Source organism: Hirundo rustica, chromosome 29, assembly GCF_015227805.2.
Source record: "Hirundo rustica isolate bHirRus1 chromosome 29, bHirRus1.pri.v3, whole genome shotgun sequence".
Classification (NCBI taxonomy): domain Eukaryota; kingdom Metazoa; phylum Chordata; class Aves; order Passeriformes; family Hirundinidae; genus Hirundo; species Hirundo rustica.
In genome coordinates this window covers 1,239,093-1,255,551 of record NC_053478.1, presented here as the reverse complement: position 1 = coordinate 1,255,551, position 16,459 = coordinate 1,239,093, and the positions used below count along the sequence as shown (strand labels likewise).

Here is a 16,459-nt window from a genome sequence, read left to right as displayed (position 1 = left end):
GAATGGGCCCGGTTACTGGGATCAGCTCCGGGATGGGGCCCCGGTTACCGGGATCAGCCCCAGGAATGGGCCCGGTTACCGGGATCAGCCTCGGGAATGGGCCCGGTTACCGGGATCAGCACCGGGATGTGGCCCCGGTTACCGGGATCAGCCTCGGGAATGGGCCTGGTTACCGGGATCAGCCCTGGGATTCGACCCCCGCTACCGGGAACAGCCCCGATTACCGGGATCAGCCCCAGGAATGGCCCTGGTTACCGGGATCAGCCTCAGGAATGGCCCCGGTTACCGGGATCAGCCTCAGGATGGGGCCCCCGGTGCCAGCAATAACCCCGGGATTCGGCTCCTGGTACCGGGAGCGGCCTTGTGTTATGGCTCCCGGTACTGGGAACAGCCCCCGGTACCGGGAACAGCCCCATGCTGCAGCCTCCAGCACCAGGAACAGCCCCCGGTACCGGGAACAGCCCCATGCTGCAGCCTCCAGCACCAGGAACAGCCCCCGGTACCGGGAACAGCCCCATGCTGCAGCCTCCAGCACCAGGAACAGCTCCCGGTACCGGGAACAGCTCCCAGCACCGGGAATGGCCCCGTGACACAGCCCCCGGTACCGGGAACGGCCCCGGGATGGGCTCCCGGGGACTGGGAACGGCCACCGGCACCGGGAACAGCTCCCGGTAACCGGGAACAGCCCCGGGCACGAGCCAGGGCCCCGGTAACTGGAACAGCTCCTGGTACCGGGAATGGCTTCAGGGGACGCCCCCGGTAACCGGGAACAGCCACCGGCACCGGGAACAGCCTCCAACACTGGGAACAGCCCCCGGTAACCGGAAACAGCCCCACAAACGGTACAGGGAACAACCCAGGGCCCCGGTACCGGGAACAACCCAGGGCCCCGGTACCGGGAACAGCCCCACAAACGGTACCGGGCACAACCCAGGGCCCCGGTAACCGGAAACAGCCCCACAAACGGTACCGGGCACAACCCAGGGCCCCGGTACCAGGAACAACCCAGGGCCCTGGTACTGGGAACAGCCCCCGGTAACCAGAACAACCGCGGCATTGGGAACCGCTCCACATCCAACCCCCGGTACTGGGAACAGCCCCACAAACGGTACCGGGAACAACTGAGGGCACCGGGAACAGGCCCCGGTACCGGGAACGGCCCCACAAACAGCCCCGGGCACAACCCAGGGCCCCGGTACCGGGAACAGCCCCCAGTAACCAGAACAACCGCGGCACTGGGAACCGCTCCACATCCAACCCCCGGTACCGGGAACGGCCCTGGGTACGACCGAGGGCCCCGGGAACAGCCAAAGGCCTTGAGCAACACCCGCAGCTCAACCTACAGCCGCAGGCCCCGGGAACGGCCCCGGGTACAACCGAGGGCACCGGGAACAGCCCTGGGCACCAGGAACGGCCCCGGGTACAACCGAGGGCACCGGGAACAGCCCCGGGTACAACCGGGGGCACTGGGAACGGCCCCGGGAACAGCCGCAGCCCCCAGCCCAGCTGGGGTACCCCGTGTCAGGGGTTGTACCCCGGGTTTTGGGGGTGGGGGCGGCTGTGGGGTCACAGAGCGTGCGGGGGTTGTGTCAGGCGGGTGCGGGGTGCTGGTGTCGGGTGTGGGGTGTTGGATGTGGGGTGCTGGTGTCACACCCAGGGTGCTGTACCGGGGTGCTGTGTCCGGCTGTTGTGGGGTTGGGTGAGCGTGGGGGGTGTTGTTGTGGTGGTGGTGTTTTTTTGGGTGTTTCTGAGGTGTTTTTTGGGTGTTGTTGGGATGTTGTGGTGGTGGATTTCGGGGTGATTTTTGTTGTGTTGTTGGGCTGTTCTGGGGGCGCTGTTAGGGTGTTGTTGGGGTGGTTTTTTGTGGTGGTTTTTGGGTGTTTCTGAGGTGTTTTTTGGGTGTTGTTGCCGTGTTTTTGGGGTGCTGTGTCAGGCTGTTGTGCCAGGAGGCTGCCGGGTGTTGTTCCGGGGTCCCAGGCGGGTGTCGGGTGTCACCTGGGTGCCCCTGCGGGTGACACCCGGCCCTGGAGGTGTTGGGGTGTTGTTTGGGGGTGTTGTGCCGGGTGTTGTCTGGGGGTGCCAGGCGGGTGTTGGCTGTCACGTGGTCACCCCGTGTGTCCCTGTGAGGGTGACGCCGGCTCTGGGTGTCCCTGGGGGTGTCCAGGTGCTGTTTTGGGGTTTCTGGGTGTTGTTTTGGGGTGTCTGGGTGTTGTTTTGGGGTGTCTGGGTGTTGTTTTGAGGTGTCTGGGTGTTGTTTTGGGGTGTCCAGGTGCTGTTTTGAGGTGTCTGGGTGCTGTTTTGGGGTGTCTGGGTGCTGTTTTGGGGTGTCCGGGTGCTGTTTTGAGGTGTCTGGGTGCTGTTTTGGGGTTTCTGGGTGCTGTTTTGGGGTGTCCAGGTGTTGTTTTGAGGTGTCCGGGTGCTGTTTTGGGGTGTCCAGGTGCTGTTTTGGGGTGTCCAGGTGCTGTTTTGGGGTGTCCGGGTGCTGTTTTGGGGTGTCGTGTCCGTCGTTGGCTGTCACGTGGTCACCCCGTGTGTCCCTGGGGGTGACGCCGGCTCTGGGGGTCCCTGGGGGTGTCACAGCCGGGGCTGTCACAGTGACAGGGCCCTGCTGCCCACTCCGGGGGTGTCCCCAAGGCCGGGACCCCCCCCCAACCCTGTCCCCAACACCCGGGGGGTCCCCGAGCCCCCCCAACCCCCGGCACCGCCTGAGCCCCTGCTGGGCGCCGGAACTGGGGGGGCTCCAGGGGCTGTTTGGGGTCCGGGGGTTTGGGGGGGGGATTTGGGGTCTCTGGGGGGGGATTTGGGGTCTCTGGTTGTTCGGGGGGGGTCCGGTTACTTTTGGGGCTCTCAGTCCACTCCAGCCCCTCTGTGTCACCTGGGGCTGGGGCTCAGGACACCCCGGGGGTCCCCCCCGTGCCCCCCCCCACGCCCCCAGACCCATTTTTCCTGCCCCCAGGATGCGCCTTCCTGACCTACTGCGCTCGCGAGTCGGCGCTGAAGGCCCAGAGCGCCCTGCACGAGCAGAAAACGCTCCCGGGGGTGAGTGGGGGGCGCGGGGATCCCCCCCCGGACCCCCCCCGTGAGCCCCCAACCCGTGACACCCCGACATCACCCGCGTGGCCCCAAAAATCACCCTGAAACTCCAAAAAAAATTACCCTGCAACCCCCCAAAAAATCATGCTGAAGCCCCCCAAAATTATGCTTGAATCCCTCAAAAATCGCCCTGAACCCTCCCAAAAATCAACTTCAAATCCCCCCAAAATCATCCCCAAACCCCCAAATCACCCTGAACCCCCCCAAAAACCACCCAGAACCCCCCCAAATCACCCAGAACCCCCCCAAATCACCCTGAAATCCCCAAAAAATCCCCCCCAAAATCCCCCCACCCCCCTTTTACCCCGCCCGGACCCCACTTGGGGGGGAGGGTTTGGATTTTTTGGAAGGGTGTTGGGGGCCCCCCCGAACATCCGTGGGGTGTTTAATTAGCGCCGCTAATGAGGGCCCGGCGCTAATGAGGCGCTGCCGGGCGGGCACGGACACAACAAAGCCCGGGATTTGGGGGGGGGGCGGGAGGTTTGGTGCCCCCCACCCCCAATTTATTTTTGGGGGGTGGGGTCCCACCTCCCTTTCCCTCCCCCCACGCTGATTTTGGGGGGTTCGCGGCTCCCGGGGGGGGTCGGGGGGGGGCGGTTCGGGGGGTCCCCGGGGTGGGGAGGGGGCTCGGGCTCCGCGCGTGTCCCGCCGGGCCCGGGCGGGATTTGGCTTCTCCGGGATAATCCCGGGATTTGGGGCCGCCAATCCCGGGGGGATTTGGGGTGAGGGGGTTTTTTTTGGGGGGGGGTGTGGTGATGGATTAGTGGCGGCCCCGCCCCCGGCAGCTGCGCCCGCACAGCGCCGCTAATTTGGGGAGGGGGCGGCACCCGCAGCCCCCCCTCCACGAGCCGCGCTGAGCCCGGGGGGTCCCGGTGTGGATTTTGGGGGGGGGGTTGGGGGGCTTTGTCCGCCCCCCCCTCCCCTTTGTGCCCCCCCCCGCTGCCGGGGCCGATCCGGGGGGGGGGAGGGGATTAGGGGGGGATTAACCCCCCCGCCCCCGGCCCGGGGGGGGCATTAACGGCGCCATCTGGGCCGGGGGGGCTCGGGGGGGCTCGGGGGGGGCTGGGGGGGGGGCACCTTCGCTTTCGGCGGCGAAAGGAACGCGCGGGGTCAGCCGGGGATGGGCCCGCGCCCCTCAGTCCCCGAAATCCCCCCGAAATTCCCCCAAAATTCCCCCGAATTCCCCCAAAATTTCCCCCAAAATTCCCCCGAATTCCCCCAAATCTCTCCGAATTCCCCCAAAATTCCCCAGAATTCCCCCAAAATCCCCCCGAATCCCCCCGAATCCCCCCGAATTCCCCAAAATTCCCCCTGAATTCCCCCCGAATTCCCCGAATTCTCCCGAACACCCCCAAATCTCTCCGAATTCCCCCCAAAATTCCCCCCGAATCTCCCCAGATCCCCCCGCGGCAGCGCCCCCTCCCCACCCCGGGCATTTTGAGGGGGGGTCACACCGGTCCCCCCCCCCCCCCCATTCCCCCCCCCCATCCCCATCCCCGTCATTGTTTATCGCGAGCGCTGATGACGTCAGCGGCGTTGCCGGGCAACGGCGATGGGTAAATTGGGGCTGAGTGGGCGGTTGCCATGGAGCCGGGCCGGCCGTTGCCATGGCAACCGCGCATCTGCGCCCTCCCCGCCCCCCCCCGCGCGCTCCTCGGGGGTTCCGGGGGGGGGAGGGGCGGGGGCGGCTCCACCCCCCCCAATTAACGCGGGGGGGAGGGGCCCTCATTAACGCCCCCCCCCCCCGCGGTTGCCAGGTAACGGGATGCGGGCCCGGCGTTGCCATGGAGACCGCAGCATCTTGGGGGGGGGCGAGGGGAGGGGATGGGGGGGGTCTCGGGGGGGTCTCGGGGGGGTCCCGGGGGGGTCTCGGTGGCCTCACCCCCCCCCGTGTCCCCCCCCAGATGAACCGGCCCATCCAGGTGAAGCCGGCGGACAGTGAGAGCCGAGGAGGTACCGCCCCCCCAAAAAACCCAAAATCGCCCCAAAATCACCCCAAAGTCACCCCCAAAATCACCTCAAAATCACCCCAAAGTCACCCCAAAGTCACCCCAAAGTCACCCCCACATCACTCCCGAACACTCCCCAAATCCCACAAAGTCCCCCAACACCTCCTCCTCCCAAAACCACCCAAATTCACCCCAAATCCCCCCCAAACATCCCCAACTGCCCCCCAACTCCTCCTCCCCCCCAAAACTCACCCCGCACCCTCCGTCCCCAAACCCCGGTGTCCCCACGTCACCCCATGGCCACCCCCCGGTGTGAGACCCCCGGGGCCACCGCGCTGTCCCCGTCCCCAGGCTGGGGCCACCCCCCGTGTCCCCATCCCGGGAATTGTCACCCTGTTCCCGTTCCCGGGGTTCCCAGCCCATCCCAGTGTCCCCATCTCAATGTCCCCATCCCAGTGTCCCCATCCCAATGTCCCCATCCCAATGTCCCCATCTCAGTGTCCCCATCCCAGTGTCACATCCCAGTGTCACATCCCAGTGTCCCCATCTCAGTGTCCCCATCCCAGTGTCCCCATCCCAGTGTCCCCATCCCAATGTCCCCATCCCAGTGTCCCCATCCTGTTGTCCCACCCCAATGTCCCCGTCCCAATGTCACCATCCCAGTGTCCCCATCCCAATGTCCCCATCCCAATGTCCCCATCCCAATGTCCCATCTCATTGTCCCCATCCCAGTGTCCCCATCCCAGTGTCACATCCCAATGTCACCATCCCAATGTCCCCATCCCAGTGTCCCCATCCCAGTGTCCCCATCCCAATGTCCCCATCCCAGTGTCCCCATCCCAGTGTCCCCATCTCAGTGTCCCCATCCCAGTGTCCCCATCCCAGTGTCCCCATCCCAGTGTCACATCCCAGTGTCCCCATCCTGTTGTCCCACCCCAATGTCCCCATCTCCCCCCCCCCACCCTTCCTGGAAATGTCACATCCCCCTGTGTGCCACTGTCCCCGTGCCGGTGTCCCAGTGTCACCCATGTTGTCCCGGTGCCAGTGGCAGTGTCCTGGTGCCACTCGCGATGTCCCCGTGCCAATTTCCTGGTGCCGGTGGCCGTGTTCCAGCGCCGGTGTCCCAGTGCCACCCGCGGTGTCCCGCTGCCAGTGCCATTGTCCCCATGCCACTGTCCCCATGCGGTGTCTTGGTGCCACCCATGGTGTCCCCATGCTGGTGTCCTGGTGCCAGTGCCATTGTCCCCATGGTGGTGTCCCCATGCGGTGTCTCGGTGCCACCCACGGTGTCACCACGCAGTGTCCAAGTGGCATTGTCCCCTCACTGTGTCCCTGTGCCAGTGCCACTGTCCCCATGGGGTGTCCCGGTGTCCCCTCCCGGTGTCCCAGTGCCACCCACTCTGTCCCCTCATGGTGTCCCAGTGCCACTCATGCTGTCCCCATGCGATGTCCCCATGCTGCTGTCCCCATGTGGTGCCACCCGCACTGTCCCCATGCGGGTGTCCCCTCGCGGTGTCCCGGTGTCACCCGTGCTGTCGCCATGTGGTGTCCCCACGGTGCCACCCACACTGTCCCCTCGCGGTGTCCTCTCACGGTGTCGCGGTGCCACCCGCGCTGTCCCCATGTGCTGTCCCCATGTGCTGTCCCCATGTGCTGTCCCCATGCGCTGTCCCCGCGGTGCCACCCGCACTGTCCCCATGCGGTGTCCCCATGCCGCTGTCCCCATGACGGTGTCCCTATGCCAGTGTCCCCATGCGGTGCCACCCGCGCTGTCCCCACACTGTCCCCATGCGCTGTCCCCATGCGCTGTCCCCGCAGAGGACCGCAAGCTCTTTGTGGGGATGCTGAGCAAGCAGCAGGCGGACGAGGACGTGCGCAAGATGTTCGAGCCCTTCGGCACCATCGACGAGTGCACGGTGCTGCGCGGCCCCGACGGCACCAGCAAGGGTGGGCGGGGGGGTCCCTGGGGTGGGCGGGGGGCTGCGGGGTGGGGATGGGGTCCCTGGGGTCCCTGGGGTCCCTGGGGTGGGCAGGGGGGATCTGTGGGGATGGGGTTTGGGGGTCCCTGGGGTCCATGGGGTCCCTGGGGTGGGCAGGGGGGGATCTGTGGGGATGGGGTTTGGGGGTCCCTGTGGTGGGCAGGGGGGATCTGTGGGGATGGGGTTTGGGGGTCCCTGGGGTCCCCGGGGTGCTGTGGGACCCCCGGGGCCGACACGCAGCCGCTGTCCCCAGGCTGCGCCTTCGTCAAGTTCCAGAGCCACGCCGAGGCCCAGGCCGCCATCGCCGCCCTGCACGGGAGCCGCACGCTGCCGGTGAGGGACCGTCCCCAGCACCGCCCCCGGGTCACCTTCATCACCATCCTCATCCTCATCATCACCCCAACACTGCCACCCCCGGGTCACCTTCATCACCATCCTCATCCTCATCCCCAGCACTGCCACCCCCGGGTCACCTTCATCACCATCCTCATCATCATCCCCAGCACCGCCACCCCCGGGTCACCTTCATCACCATCCTCATCATCATCATCACCCCAGCACTGCCACCCCCGGGTCACCTTCATCACCATCCTCATCATCATCATCCCCAGCACTGCCACCCTTGGGTCACCTTCATCACCATCCTCATCATCACCCCAGCACCGCCACCCCCGGGTCACCTTCATCACCATTCTCATCATCATCATCACCCCAGCACTGCCACCCCCAGGTCACCTTCATCACCATCCTCATCGCCATCCCCTTCATCATCCCCATCATCCTCTTCATCATCTCTGGCACTACCACCCCCAGTGTCACCTTTGTCACCATCCCCTTCATCATCCTCTTCATCACTCATCACTGTCCTTCCTCATCATCGTCCCCTTCATTGTCCTCACCACTCTCTCCGCCATCATCCTCCTCATCATTCCCATCATCCTTTCTCATCGTCCCCACCTTCGTCCCCACCACTGTCCCCATCACCTTCCTCACCACCATCGCTGTCATCGTCTCTTCATCACCCCCACGCCTGTCCCACCATCATCCTCCTCACGCCCCCCTTCCTTGCCATCTCCACCGCCATCATCCTCACCCCGTTATAACCCAGCCATCGTCCCCACCGCTGTCCCTGTCACCATCCCATCATCATCCTCTTCATCACCTTCGTCATCGCCACCATCGCCCCCACCATCGTCCTCATCATCTGCACCGTCACCTCATCAGCACCTTCCTCACGCCCTTCACCGCGCCCACCATCCTCGCCTTCGTCTCCTTCATCATCCCCTTCATCTTCTCTGCCATCATCCCCATCATCATCATTCCCATCATCATCCCCATCATCATCATCCTCACCCCTGTGCCTGCCATCATCCCATCATCATCCCATCATCATCATCATCCTCACCTCTGTGCTGGCCATCATCCCATCATCATCATCATCATCATCCCATCATCATCATCCCCATCATCATCCTCACCCCTGTGCCCATCATCATCCCATCATCATCATCATCATCATCATCCTCACCCCTGTGCCTGCCATCATCCCATCATCATCCCATCATCATCATCCCCATCATCATCCTCACCCTTGTCCCCATCCTCATCCTCTTCATCACCTCCCTTGTCATCCCCATCATCATCATCCTCACCCCTGTGCCCATCATCATCCCATCATCATCCCATCATCATCATCATCATCATCCCCATCATCATCCTCACCCCTGTGCCCATCATCATCCCCATCATCATCCTCACCCCTATGCCTGCCATCATCCCATCCTCATCCTCTTCATCCCCTCCCTTGTCACCGCCATCATCATCCTCACCCCACTACAACGCCCCCACCACCGCTCCCACCACGGCCCCACTCCGAGTGACCCAGAGTGACCGGGAGTGACCGCAAGTGACCAGGAGTGTCCCCAAGTGTCCCCAAGTATCCCCAAGTGTCCCTGAGTGTCCCCAAGTGACCCCGAGTGCCCGCGAGTGACCAGGAGTGACCATGAATGACTGGGAGTGACCCTGAATGACCCCGAGTGTCCCTGAGTGCCCGCAGTAACCGTGGTGTCCCCAAGTGTCCCCGAGTGTCCCCGAGTGTCCCCGAGTGTCCCCGAGTGGCCGCAGTGACCGCGATGTCCCTGAGTGTCCCCGAGTGCCCGCAGTGACCGCGGTGTCCCCGAGTGTCCCCAAGTGTCCCCGAGTGTCCCCGAGTGTCCCCCGTGACCGCGATGTCCCCGAGTGTCCCCGAGTGGCCGCAGTGACCGCGGTGTCCCCGAGTGTCCCCAAGTGTCCCCGAGTGCCCGCAGTGTCCCCGAGTGTCCCCAAGTGTCCCCGAGTGTCCCTGAGTGTCCCCGAGTGGCCGCAGTGACCGCGGTGTCCCCGAGTGTCCCCGAGTGTCCCCAAGTGACCGCGGTGTCCCCGAGTGGCCGCAGTGACCGCGGTGTCCCCGAGTGTCCCCAAGTGTCCCCGAGTGTCCCCAAGTGCCCGCAGTGACCGCGGTGTCCCCGAGTGTCCCCGAGTGTCCCCGAGTGTCCCCAAGTGCCCGCAGTGACCGCGGTGTCCCCGAGTGTCCCCAAGTGTCCCCGAGTGTCCCCAGTGACCGCGGTGTCCCCGAGTGTCCCCGAGTGTCCCCGAGTGTCCCCAAGTGACCGCGGTGTCCCCGAGTGGCCGCAGTGACCGCGGTGTCCCCGAGTGTCCCCAAGTGTCCCCGAGTGTCCCCGAGTGCCCGCAGTGACCGCGGTGTCCCCGAGTGTCCCCGAGTGTCCCCGAGTGTCCCCCGTGACCGCGGTGTCCCCGAGTGTCCCTGAGTGGCCGCAGTGACCGCGGTGTCCCCGAGTGTCCCCGAGTGTCCCCGAGTGTCCCCAGTGACCGCGGTGTCCCCCAGGGCGCCTCCTCCAGCCTGGTGGTGAAGTTTGCGGACACGGAGAAGGAGCGGGGGCTGCGGCGGATGCAGCAGGTGGCGACGCAGCTGGGGATGTTCAGCCCCATCGCCCTCCAGTTCGGGGCCTACAGCGCCTACACGCAGGCGGTACGGGCACTGGGAGGGACTGGGGACACTGGGGACACCGGGGACACCAGGGACACTGGGGGGATCAAGGGGAATGAGGTGGGACCCCCCCCCCAAACCCCAGTCTGACACGGTCAAGGTGATGGGTGATGGGAGGGGATGGGACCCTGGGGTGACATCCAGGGCAAGGTGACATCCCAAATCCTGTGATGGGACATCCCTGGGAGCCCATGACCCCATACCCAGGGTGTTGGTGACACTGGGGTGACATCCCTGGGGAGGTGCCAGTCCCCGGTGACACTGGGGGTGACATCCCGGGGGAGATGACAGTCCCATACCCAGGGTGTTGGTGGCCTTTTGGTGACATCCATGGGGAGCCCATGTCCTCATACCCCAGGGTGTTGGTGACACTGGGGTGACATCCCTGGGGTGACATCCCGGGGGAGATGACAGTCCCCAGTCACACTGGGGTGACATCCCGGGGGAGATGACAGTCCCATACCCAGGGTGTTGGTGGCCTTTTGGTGACATCCATGGGGAGCCCATGTCCTCATACCCCAGGGTGTTGGTGGCACTGGGGTGACATCCCTGGGGAGGTGCCGGTCCCAAATCCCGGGGCGCTGGTGGCACTGGGCTGGGCTCTGTGGTGGCCGTGATGGCCGCAGTGGCTGTGGTGGATGTATTTGCTGTGGTGGCCATGGTGGCCATGGTGGATGTATTTGCTGTGGTGGCCGCGGTGGCCGTGGTGGCCGCGGTGGCCGCGGTGGCCGCGCGGTGCCAGCCGTGTCCCCACAGCTGATGCAGCAGCAGGCCGCGCTGGTGGCCGCGCACTCGGCCTACCTCAGCCCCATGGCCACCATGGCGGTGCAGATGCAGCACATGGGCACCGTCAACCCCAACGGCATCATCGCCACCCCCCTGCCACCGTCCTCAGGTAACGGGGACAGGGACAGGGGACAGGGACAGGGGACGGGGACAGGGGACAGGGGACAGGGGATGGGGACAGGGACAGGGGATGGGGACAGGGGATGGGGACAGGGGACAGGGGATGGGGACAGGGGACAGGGGATGGGGACAGGGACAGGGGATGGGGACAGGGGATGGGGACAGGGGATGGGGGACGGGGACAGGGGACAGGGGATGGGGACAGGGGATGGGGACAGGGGACGGGGGATGGGGACAGGGACAGGGACAGGGGACAGGGACAGGGGACGGGGACAGGGGACAGAGGGGACAGTGGGGAGGGGATTGGGGTGGGGACACAGGGATTGGGACACGGGATACTGGGGGATGCTGGGGTTGGGACAGAGACACCGGGGTGGGCTGGGAACACCAAGAATGGGACACGGGACACGGGGGGACACCACGGGTGGAGTGGGGACACCAGGGCCGGGATGGGGACACCACGGGCGGGATGGGGACACCACGGGTGGAATGGGGACACCAGGGCTGGGACACCATGGGTAGGACATGGGACATGGGGGGACACCACGGGTGGAGTGGGGACACCGTGGGTGGGACACCATGGATGGAATGGGGACGCCGGGGTGGGACAGGGACCCGTGGGGGGTTCCCCACCCTCTGCACAGCCAGGTCCCTGGGGTCACAGCCCCGGTGACCCGGCGGTGGCCCCTGGGTGACCCGTGGTGACCAGGGGTGACCTGGGGGTGACCCAGTGGTCTCCCATGGGTGACCCGAGGGTCTCCTGGCGGTGATCCGGGGGCTTCCTGGGGGTCTCCCGGTGGTGACCCATGGGTGACCCAGCAGCGTCCCGAGGGTCTCCCATGGATCTCCCGGTGCTGACCCGCAGTGTGACCCCTGGGTGACCCCGGGTGACCCCTGGGTGACCCCGGGTGACCCCCGCGCTGTCCCCAGGAACCAGCACCCCCCCGGCCATGGCGGCCACCCCGGTCCCGGCCATCGCGGCCCCGCTGAGCGTTAACGGCTACAGCCCGGTGCCGGCGCAGCCCGCGGGACCCCCGGCCCCCGACGCCGTCTACGCCGGGGGGGTTCCCCCCTTCCCAGGTGCCCCCCGAGCCCCCCGAGCCCCCGGCCCCCCGAGCCCCACCCGGGGCTCCCCCCCTAACGCCCCCTGTGCCCCCAGCCCAGAGCCCCGCGACCCCCGGGGACCCCCTGCAGCAGGCGTACGCGGGCATGCAGCACTACACTGGTGCGTACTGGGGGGACTGGGGGGGACTGGGGGGGAATGGGGGGCACTGGGAGAGGGTTGTGGGGCACTGGGGGCAGTGGGAGGGCAGTGGGGGGCACTGGGAGGGGCTGGAGCGTACTGGGGAGGTACTGGGGGGGCACTGGGGGGGCACTGGGAGGGACTGGGGGAGTGTTGTGGGGTACTGGGGGGGCACTGGGAGGGACTGGGGAGCACTGGGAGGTTGTTGGGGGCACTGGTGGCACTGGGGGCACTGGGAGGGTGTTGGGGGGCACTGGTGGCACCGGGGTGACCCCGGTGACCCCGTGCCCCCTGTGCCCCCCATGCCCCAGCCGCGTACCCGGCCGCCTATGGGCTGGTGAGCCCGGCCTTCGCCCCCCCGGGACCCCTGCTCGCCCCCCCGCCCCCCCCGCAGCAGCAGCAGCGCGAAGGTGAGACACCCCCCGGACCCCCCCCGTGTCGGTTTCGGGGTCCCCTTTTGGGGTCCCGTGTCGGTTTCGGGGTCCCATGATGGTTTCAGGGTCCCATTTTGGGGTCCCGTGTCAGTTTTGGGGTCCCGTGTCGGGGTCCCGTGTCAGTTTCGGGGTCCTGTGTCGGTTTTGGGGTCCCGTGTCGGTTTCGGGGTCCCGTGTCGGGGTCCCGTGTCGGGGTCCCGTGTCAGTGTCGGGGTCCCGTGTCGGTTTCAGGGTCCCATTTTGGGGTCCCGTGTCGGTTTCGGGGTCCCGTGTCGGGGTCCCGTGTCGGTTTCGGGGTCCCGTGTCGGGGTCCTGTGTTGGTTTTGGGGTCCCGTGTCGGTTTCGGGGTCCCGTGCCCGTTGGGGACGCAGCCCCAGGTGTGACCCCTCTCCGCAGGCCCCGAGGGCTGTAACATCTTCATCTACCACCTGCCCCAGGAGTTCGCCGACACCGAGATCCTGCAGATGTTCCTCCCCTTCGGCAACGTCATCTCCGCCAAGGTCTTCGTGGACAGGGCCACCAACCAGAGCAAGTGCTTCGGTAGGACACGGGGACACGGGGACACGGGGACAGAGGGGACATGGGGACACTGGGGACACGGGGACACGGGGACACGGGGACAATGGGGACAGAGGGGACACGGGGGACATTGGGGACAATGGGGACAGGGCCACCAACCAGAGCAAGTGCTTCGGTAGGACACGGGGACACGGGGACACGGGGACATGGGGACACGGGGACAGAGGGGACACGGGGGACATGGGGACACGGGGACACGGGGACAGAGGGGACACGGGGACACGGGGGACACGGGGACACGGGGGACACGGGGACATGGGGACATGGGGACATTGGGGACATTGGGGACATTGGGACACGGGGACATGGGACAATGGGGACATGGGGATAACAGAGACAATGGCGACATTGGGGACATGGGGACATTGAGGACATCACGGATAATGGGGACATTAGGGACAATGGGGACATTGGGAATAATGGGGACATGGGGATATGGGACACAGGGACAATGTGGACCGTGGGATATGGGCTATGGGGACACTGGGGACACTGGGGACACTGGGATGTGGGAAATGCAGGGACAAGGAGGGACAGCAAGGACAGGGGTGGCAGCGCCATGATCAGCACTTGGGAACACCATGGCCAGGGACACCATTACCTGATGTCCCCAATGTCCCCGTGTCCCCATGTCCCCAATGTCCCCGTGTCCCCAATGTCCCCATGTCCCCATGTCCCCGTGTCCCCGTGTCCCCGTGTCCCCATGTCCCCATGTCCCCATGTCCCCGTGTCCCCGTGTCCCCAGGCTTCGTCAGCTTTGACAACCCTGCCAGCGCCCAGGCCGCCATCCAGGCCATGAACGGGTTCCAGATCGGGATGAAGCGGCTCAAGGTGCAGCTCAAGAGGCCCAAAGACGCCAACCGACCCTACTGAGATGGTGAGAGCCGGGGACACCGGGGACACCCCGGGGACACCCTGGGGACACCCTGGGGACATCCGGGGACACCCTGGGGACACCCCGGGGACACCCTGGGACACCCCAGGGACACCCTGGGACACCCTGGGGACCCTCCTCAGCTCCGGGACCCTCCTGGGATCTCTCTGGGAGCCTCCCTGGGACCCCCAGAGATCCCCCCGGGATCTGGGAGCCCCCTTGGGACCCCCCAGAACCCCCCAGAGCCACCTGGGACCCCCCAGAACCTCCCCAGGGCTGGGAAACCCCCGGGATCCCCCTGGAGCCCCCCAGGTTGGGACGTTCCCCATTGGGATTTGGGGGGCTGGAAGTGCCCCGGGGGGGATTTGGGGTGTCCCAGGGATTTGGGGGGGGGCTGGAAATGCCCCCCCCCCTCTATTTAACCCCCTCACCACCCCCAAATTTTCCCTCCCCAGGTCCGGAGGTTCCGGAGCAGCACCTTTGGGTGCCCCCCACCCCCATTGCAGAGCAGCGCCCCCCCCAACCCCAGCGGTGCCCGGGGGGGGGCTCGGTCCTGCTGGGGGGGGACCCCAGACCCCCCCACGCTCAGGAAGGATGGACCCCCCCTCCAGGCCCCATCCCAGTCCAGCCCAGTCCATCCCAGTCCAGCCCAGCGCAGGGTGCCAGTGCCCCCCCCACCCCAGCAGCCACGCCCACTCCATTTTTGGGGGGGGGTCGTGCCCACCCTGGGGGGCCCCAAAAGGACCCGACCCCCCCCATCCCCCCCCCCCGGGACCCCTCTTGGGGCTTTTCTCACCAAACAGGACCAAAAGCAGCTCCAAACCGGGGGGGTCACGGGGGGGTCACTGGGGGGTCACAGGGGTCACGGGGGTCACGGGGGTCACGGGGGTCCCAAAGGGGGTCACGGCCCCCCCCCCAGCCCAAACCCTCCCGGGGGTGCAGCGGGACCCCAACACTGCCACTGCCACCCGCTCCGCCCCCAAGCTGCCTCAGTTTCCCCTCGGGATGGGCCGGGACTGGGATAAACTGGGACTGGGATGGGCCAGGACTGGGATAAACTGGGACTGGGATAAACTGGGACTGGGATGGATCGGTACTGGGATAGACTGGGACTGGGATGGATCGGTACTGGGATAAACTGGGACTGGGATGGGACTGGGATTGACCAGTACTGGGATGCTCCGTTACTGGGATAAACTGGTACTGGGATAAACTGAGACTGGGATAGACTGGGACTGGGATAGACTGGGACTGGGATAGACTGGGACTAGGATGGGCTGGTTTTGGGATGGACCGGTACTGGGATGGACTGGGACTGGGACATTCCATCACTTGGACATTCCATCATTGGGATGCTCCGGCACTGGGATGGATCGGCACTGGGATGGATCGGCACTGGGATGGATCGGTACTGGGACGTTCGGACACTGGGATTTTCCATCACTGGGACGTTCGGACACTGGGATGTTCCATCACTGGGACGTTCGGACACTGGGATGTTCCATCACTGGGACGTTCGGACGCTGGGATTTTCCATCACTGGGACGTTCGGACACTGGGGCGCTCTGCGACCAGGACACCCCAACACCAGGAAGCTCCGATCCTGGAATGTTCCACCATGGGGATGCTCCGATCCCGGGATGATCCCACAGGGAGATCCCACACCGGGATGATCCCACACCAGGATGATCCCACAGCGATGATCCCAGACCGGGATGATCCCACACCGGAATGATCCCACACCGGAATGATCCCACACTGGGATGATCCCACACCGGGATGATCCCACACCAGGATGATCCCACAGCGATGATCCCAGACCGGGATGATCCCAGACCGGGATGCTCGGATCCGGGAACGCTCCAGTACTGGGACACCCCAGCACGGATCCTGGAATGTTCGACCCACGGGATGCTCCGACACTGGGATCTCCAAGATCAGAGGGATCCAGTACCAGAATGTTCCAGTACCGGAATGTTCCGACACCGGAATGTTCCGACACCAGAACGTCCTGGAATGTTCCACCCTGGGGATGCTCCGACACCGGGATCTCCAAGATCAGAGGGATCCAGTACCGGAATGTTCCAGTACCGGAATGTTCCAGTACCAGAATGTTCCGACACCGGAATGTTCCGACACCAGAACGTCCAGCAGAGACTCTGACGTTGGAATGATCTGATCCTGGAATGTCCCGACCCTGGGACACCACGGCACCGGGATGTCCCTGCTCCGGGATGTCCCCATTCCAGGACGTCCTGATCCCAGGATGTCCCCACTCCGGGATGTCCCCACCAGGAGCTGGATGGCGACAGCGACCAATCCTGGGAATTCCTGGGAATTCCAAACCAGCCAAACT

General features: G+C 65.6%; 1 protein-coding gene across 1 annotated transcript; it reads left to right on the top strand.

The window, feature by feature from the left end:
• The first annotated feature begins 2,953 nt into the window (after positions 1-2,953).
• CELF3 (CUGBP Elav-like family member 3) lies at positions 2,954-14,983 on the top strand. Its single transcript, XM_040088324.2, has 12 exons — positions 2,954-3,039; positions 4,998-5,046; positions 6,861-6,989; positions 7,275-7,354; positions 9,906-10,049; positions 10,824-10,962; positions 11,904-12,053; positions 12,133-12,198; positions 12,528-12,626; positions 13,047-13,190; positions 13,975-14,106; positions 14,559-14,983. The coding sequence occupies exons 2-11, from the start codon at positions 4,998-5,000 to the stop codon at positions 14,100-14,102; spliced, it is 1,128 nt and encodes a 375-aa protein (XP_039944258.1). The 5' UTR covers positions 2,954-3,039; the 3' UTR covers positions 14,103-14,106; positions 14,559-14,983.
• Positions 14,984-16,459: the final 1,476 nt, after the last annotated feature.

Bases quoted from the DNA above. Each gene is read 5' to 3' on its own strand.
- CELF3 (XM_040088324.2), top strand. From the start codon at position 4,998: ATGAACCGGCCCATCCAGGTGAAGCCGGCGGACAGTGAGAGCCGAGGA. The intron at 12,054-12,132 runs GTGCCCCCCGAG...CTGTGCCCCCAG, and splicing joins GGGGGTTCCCCCCTTCCCAG to CCCAGAGCCCCGCGACCCCC. The intron at 12,199-12,527 runs GTGCGTACTGGG...CCCATGCCCCAG, and splicing joins GGGCATGCAGCACTACACTG to CCGCGTACCCGGCCGCCTAT.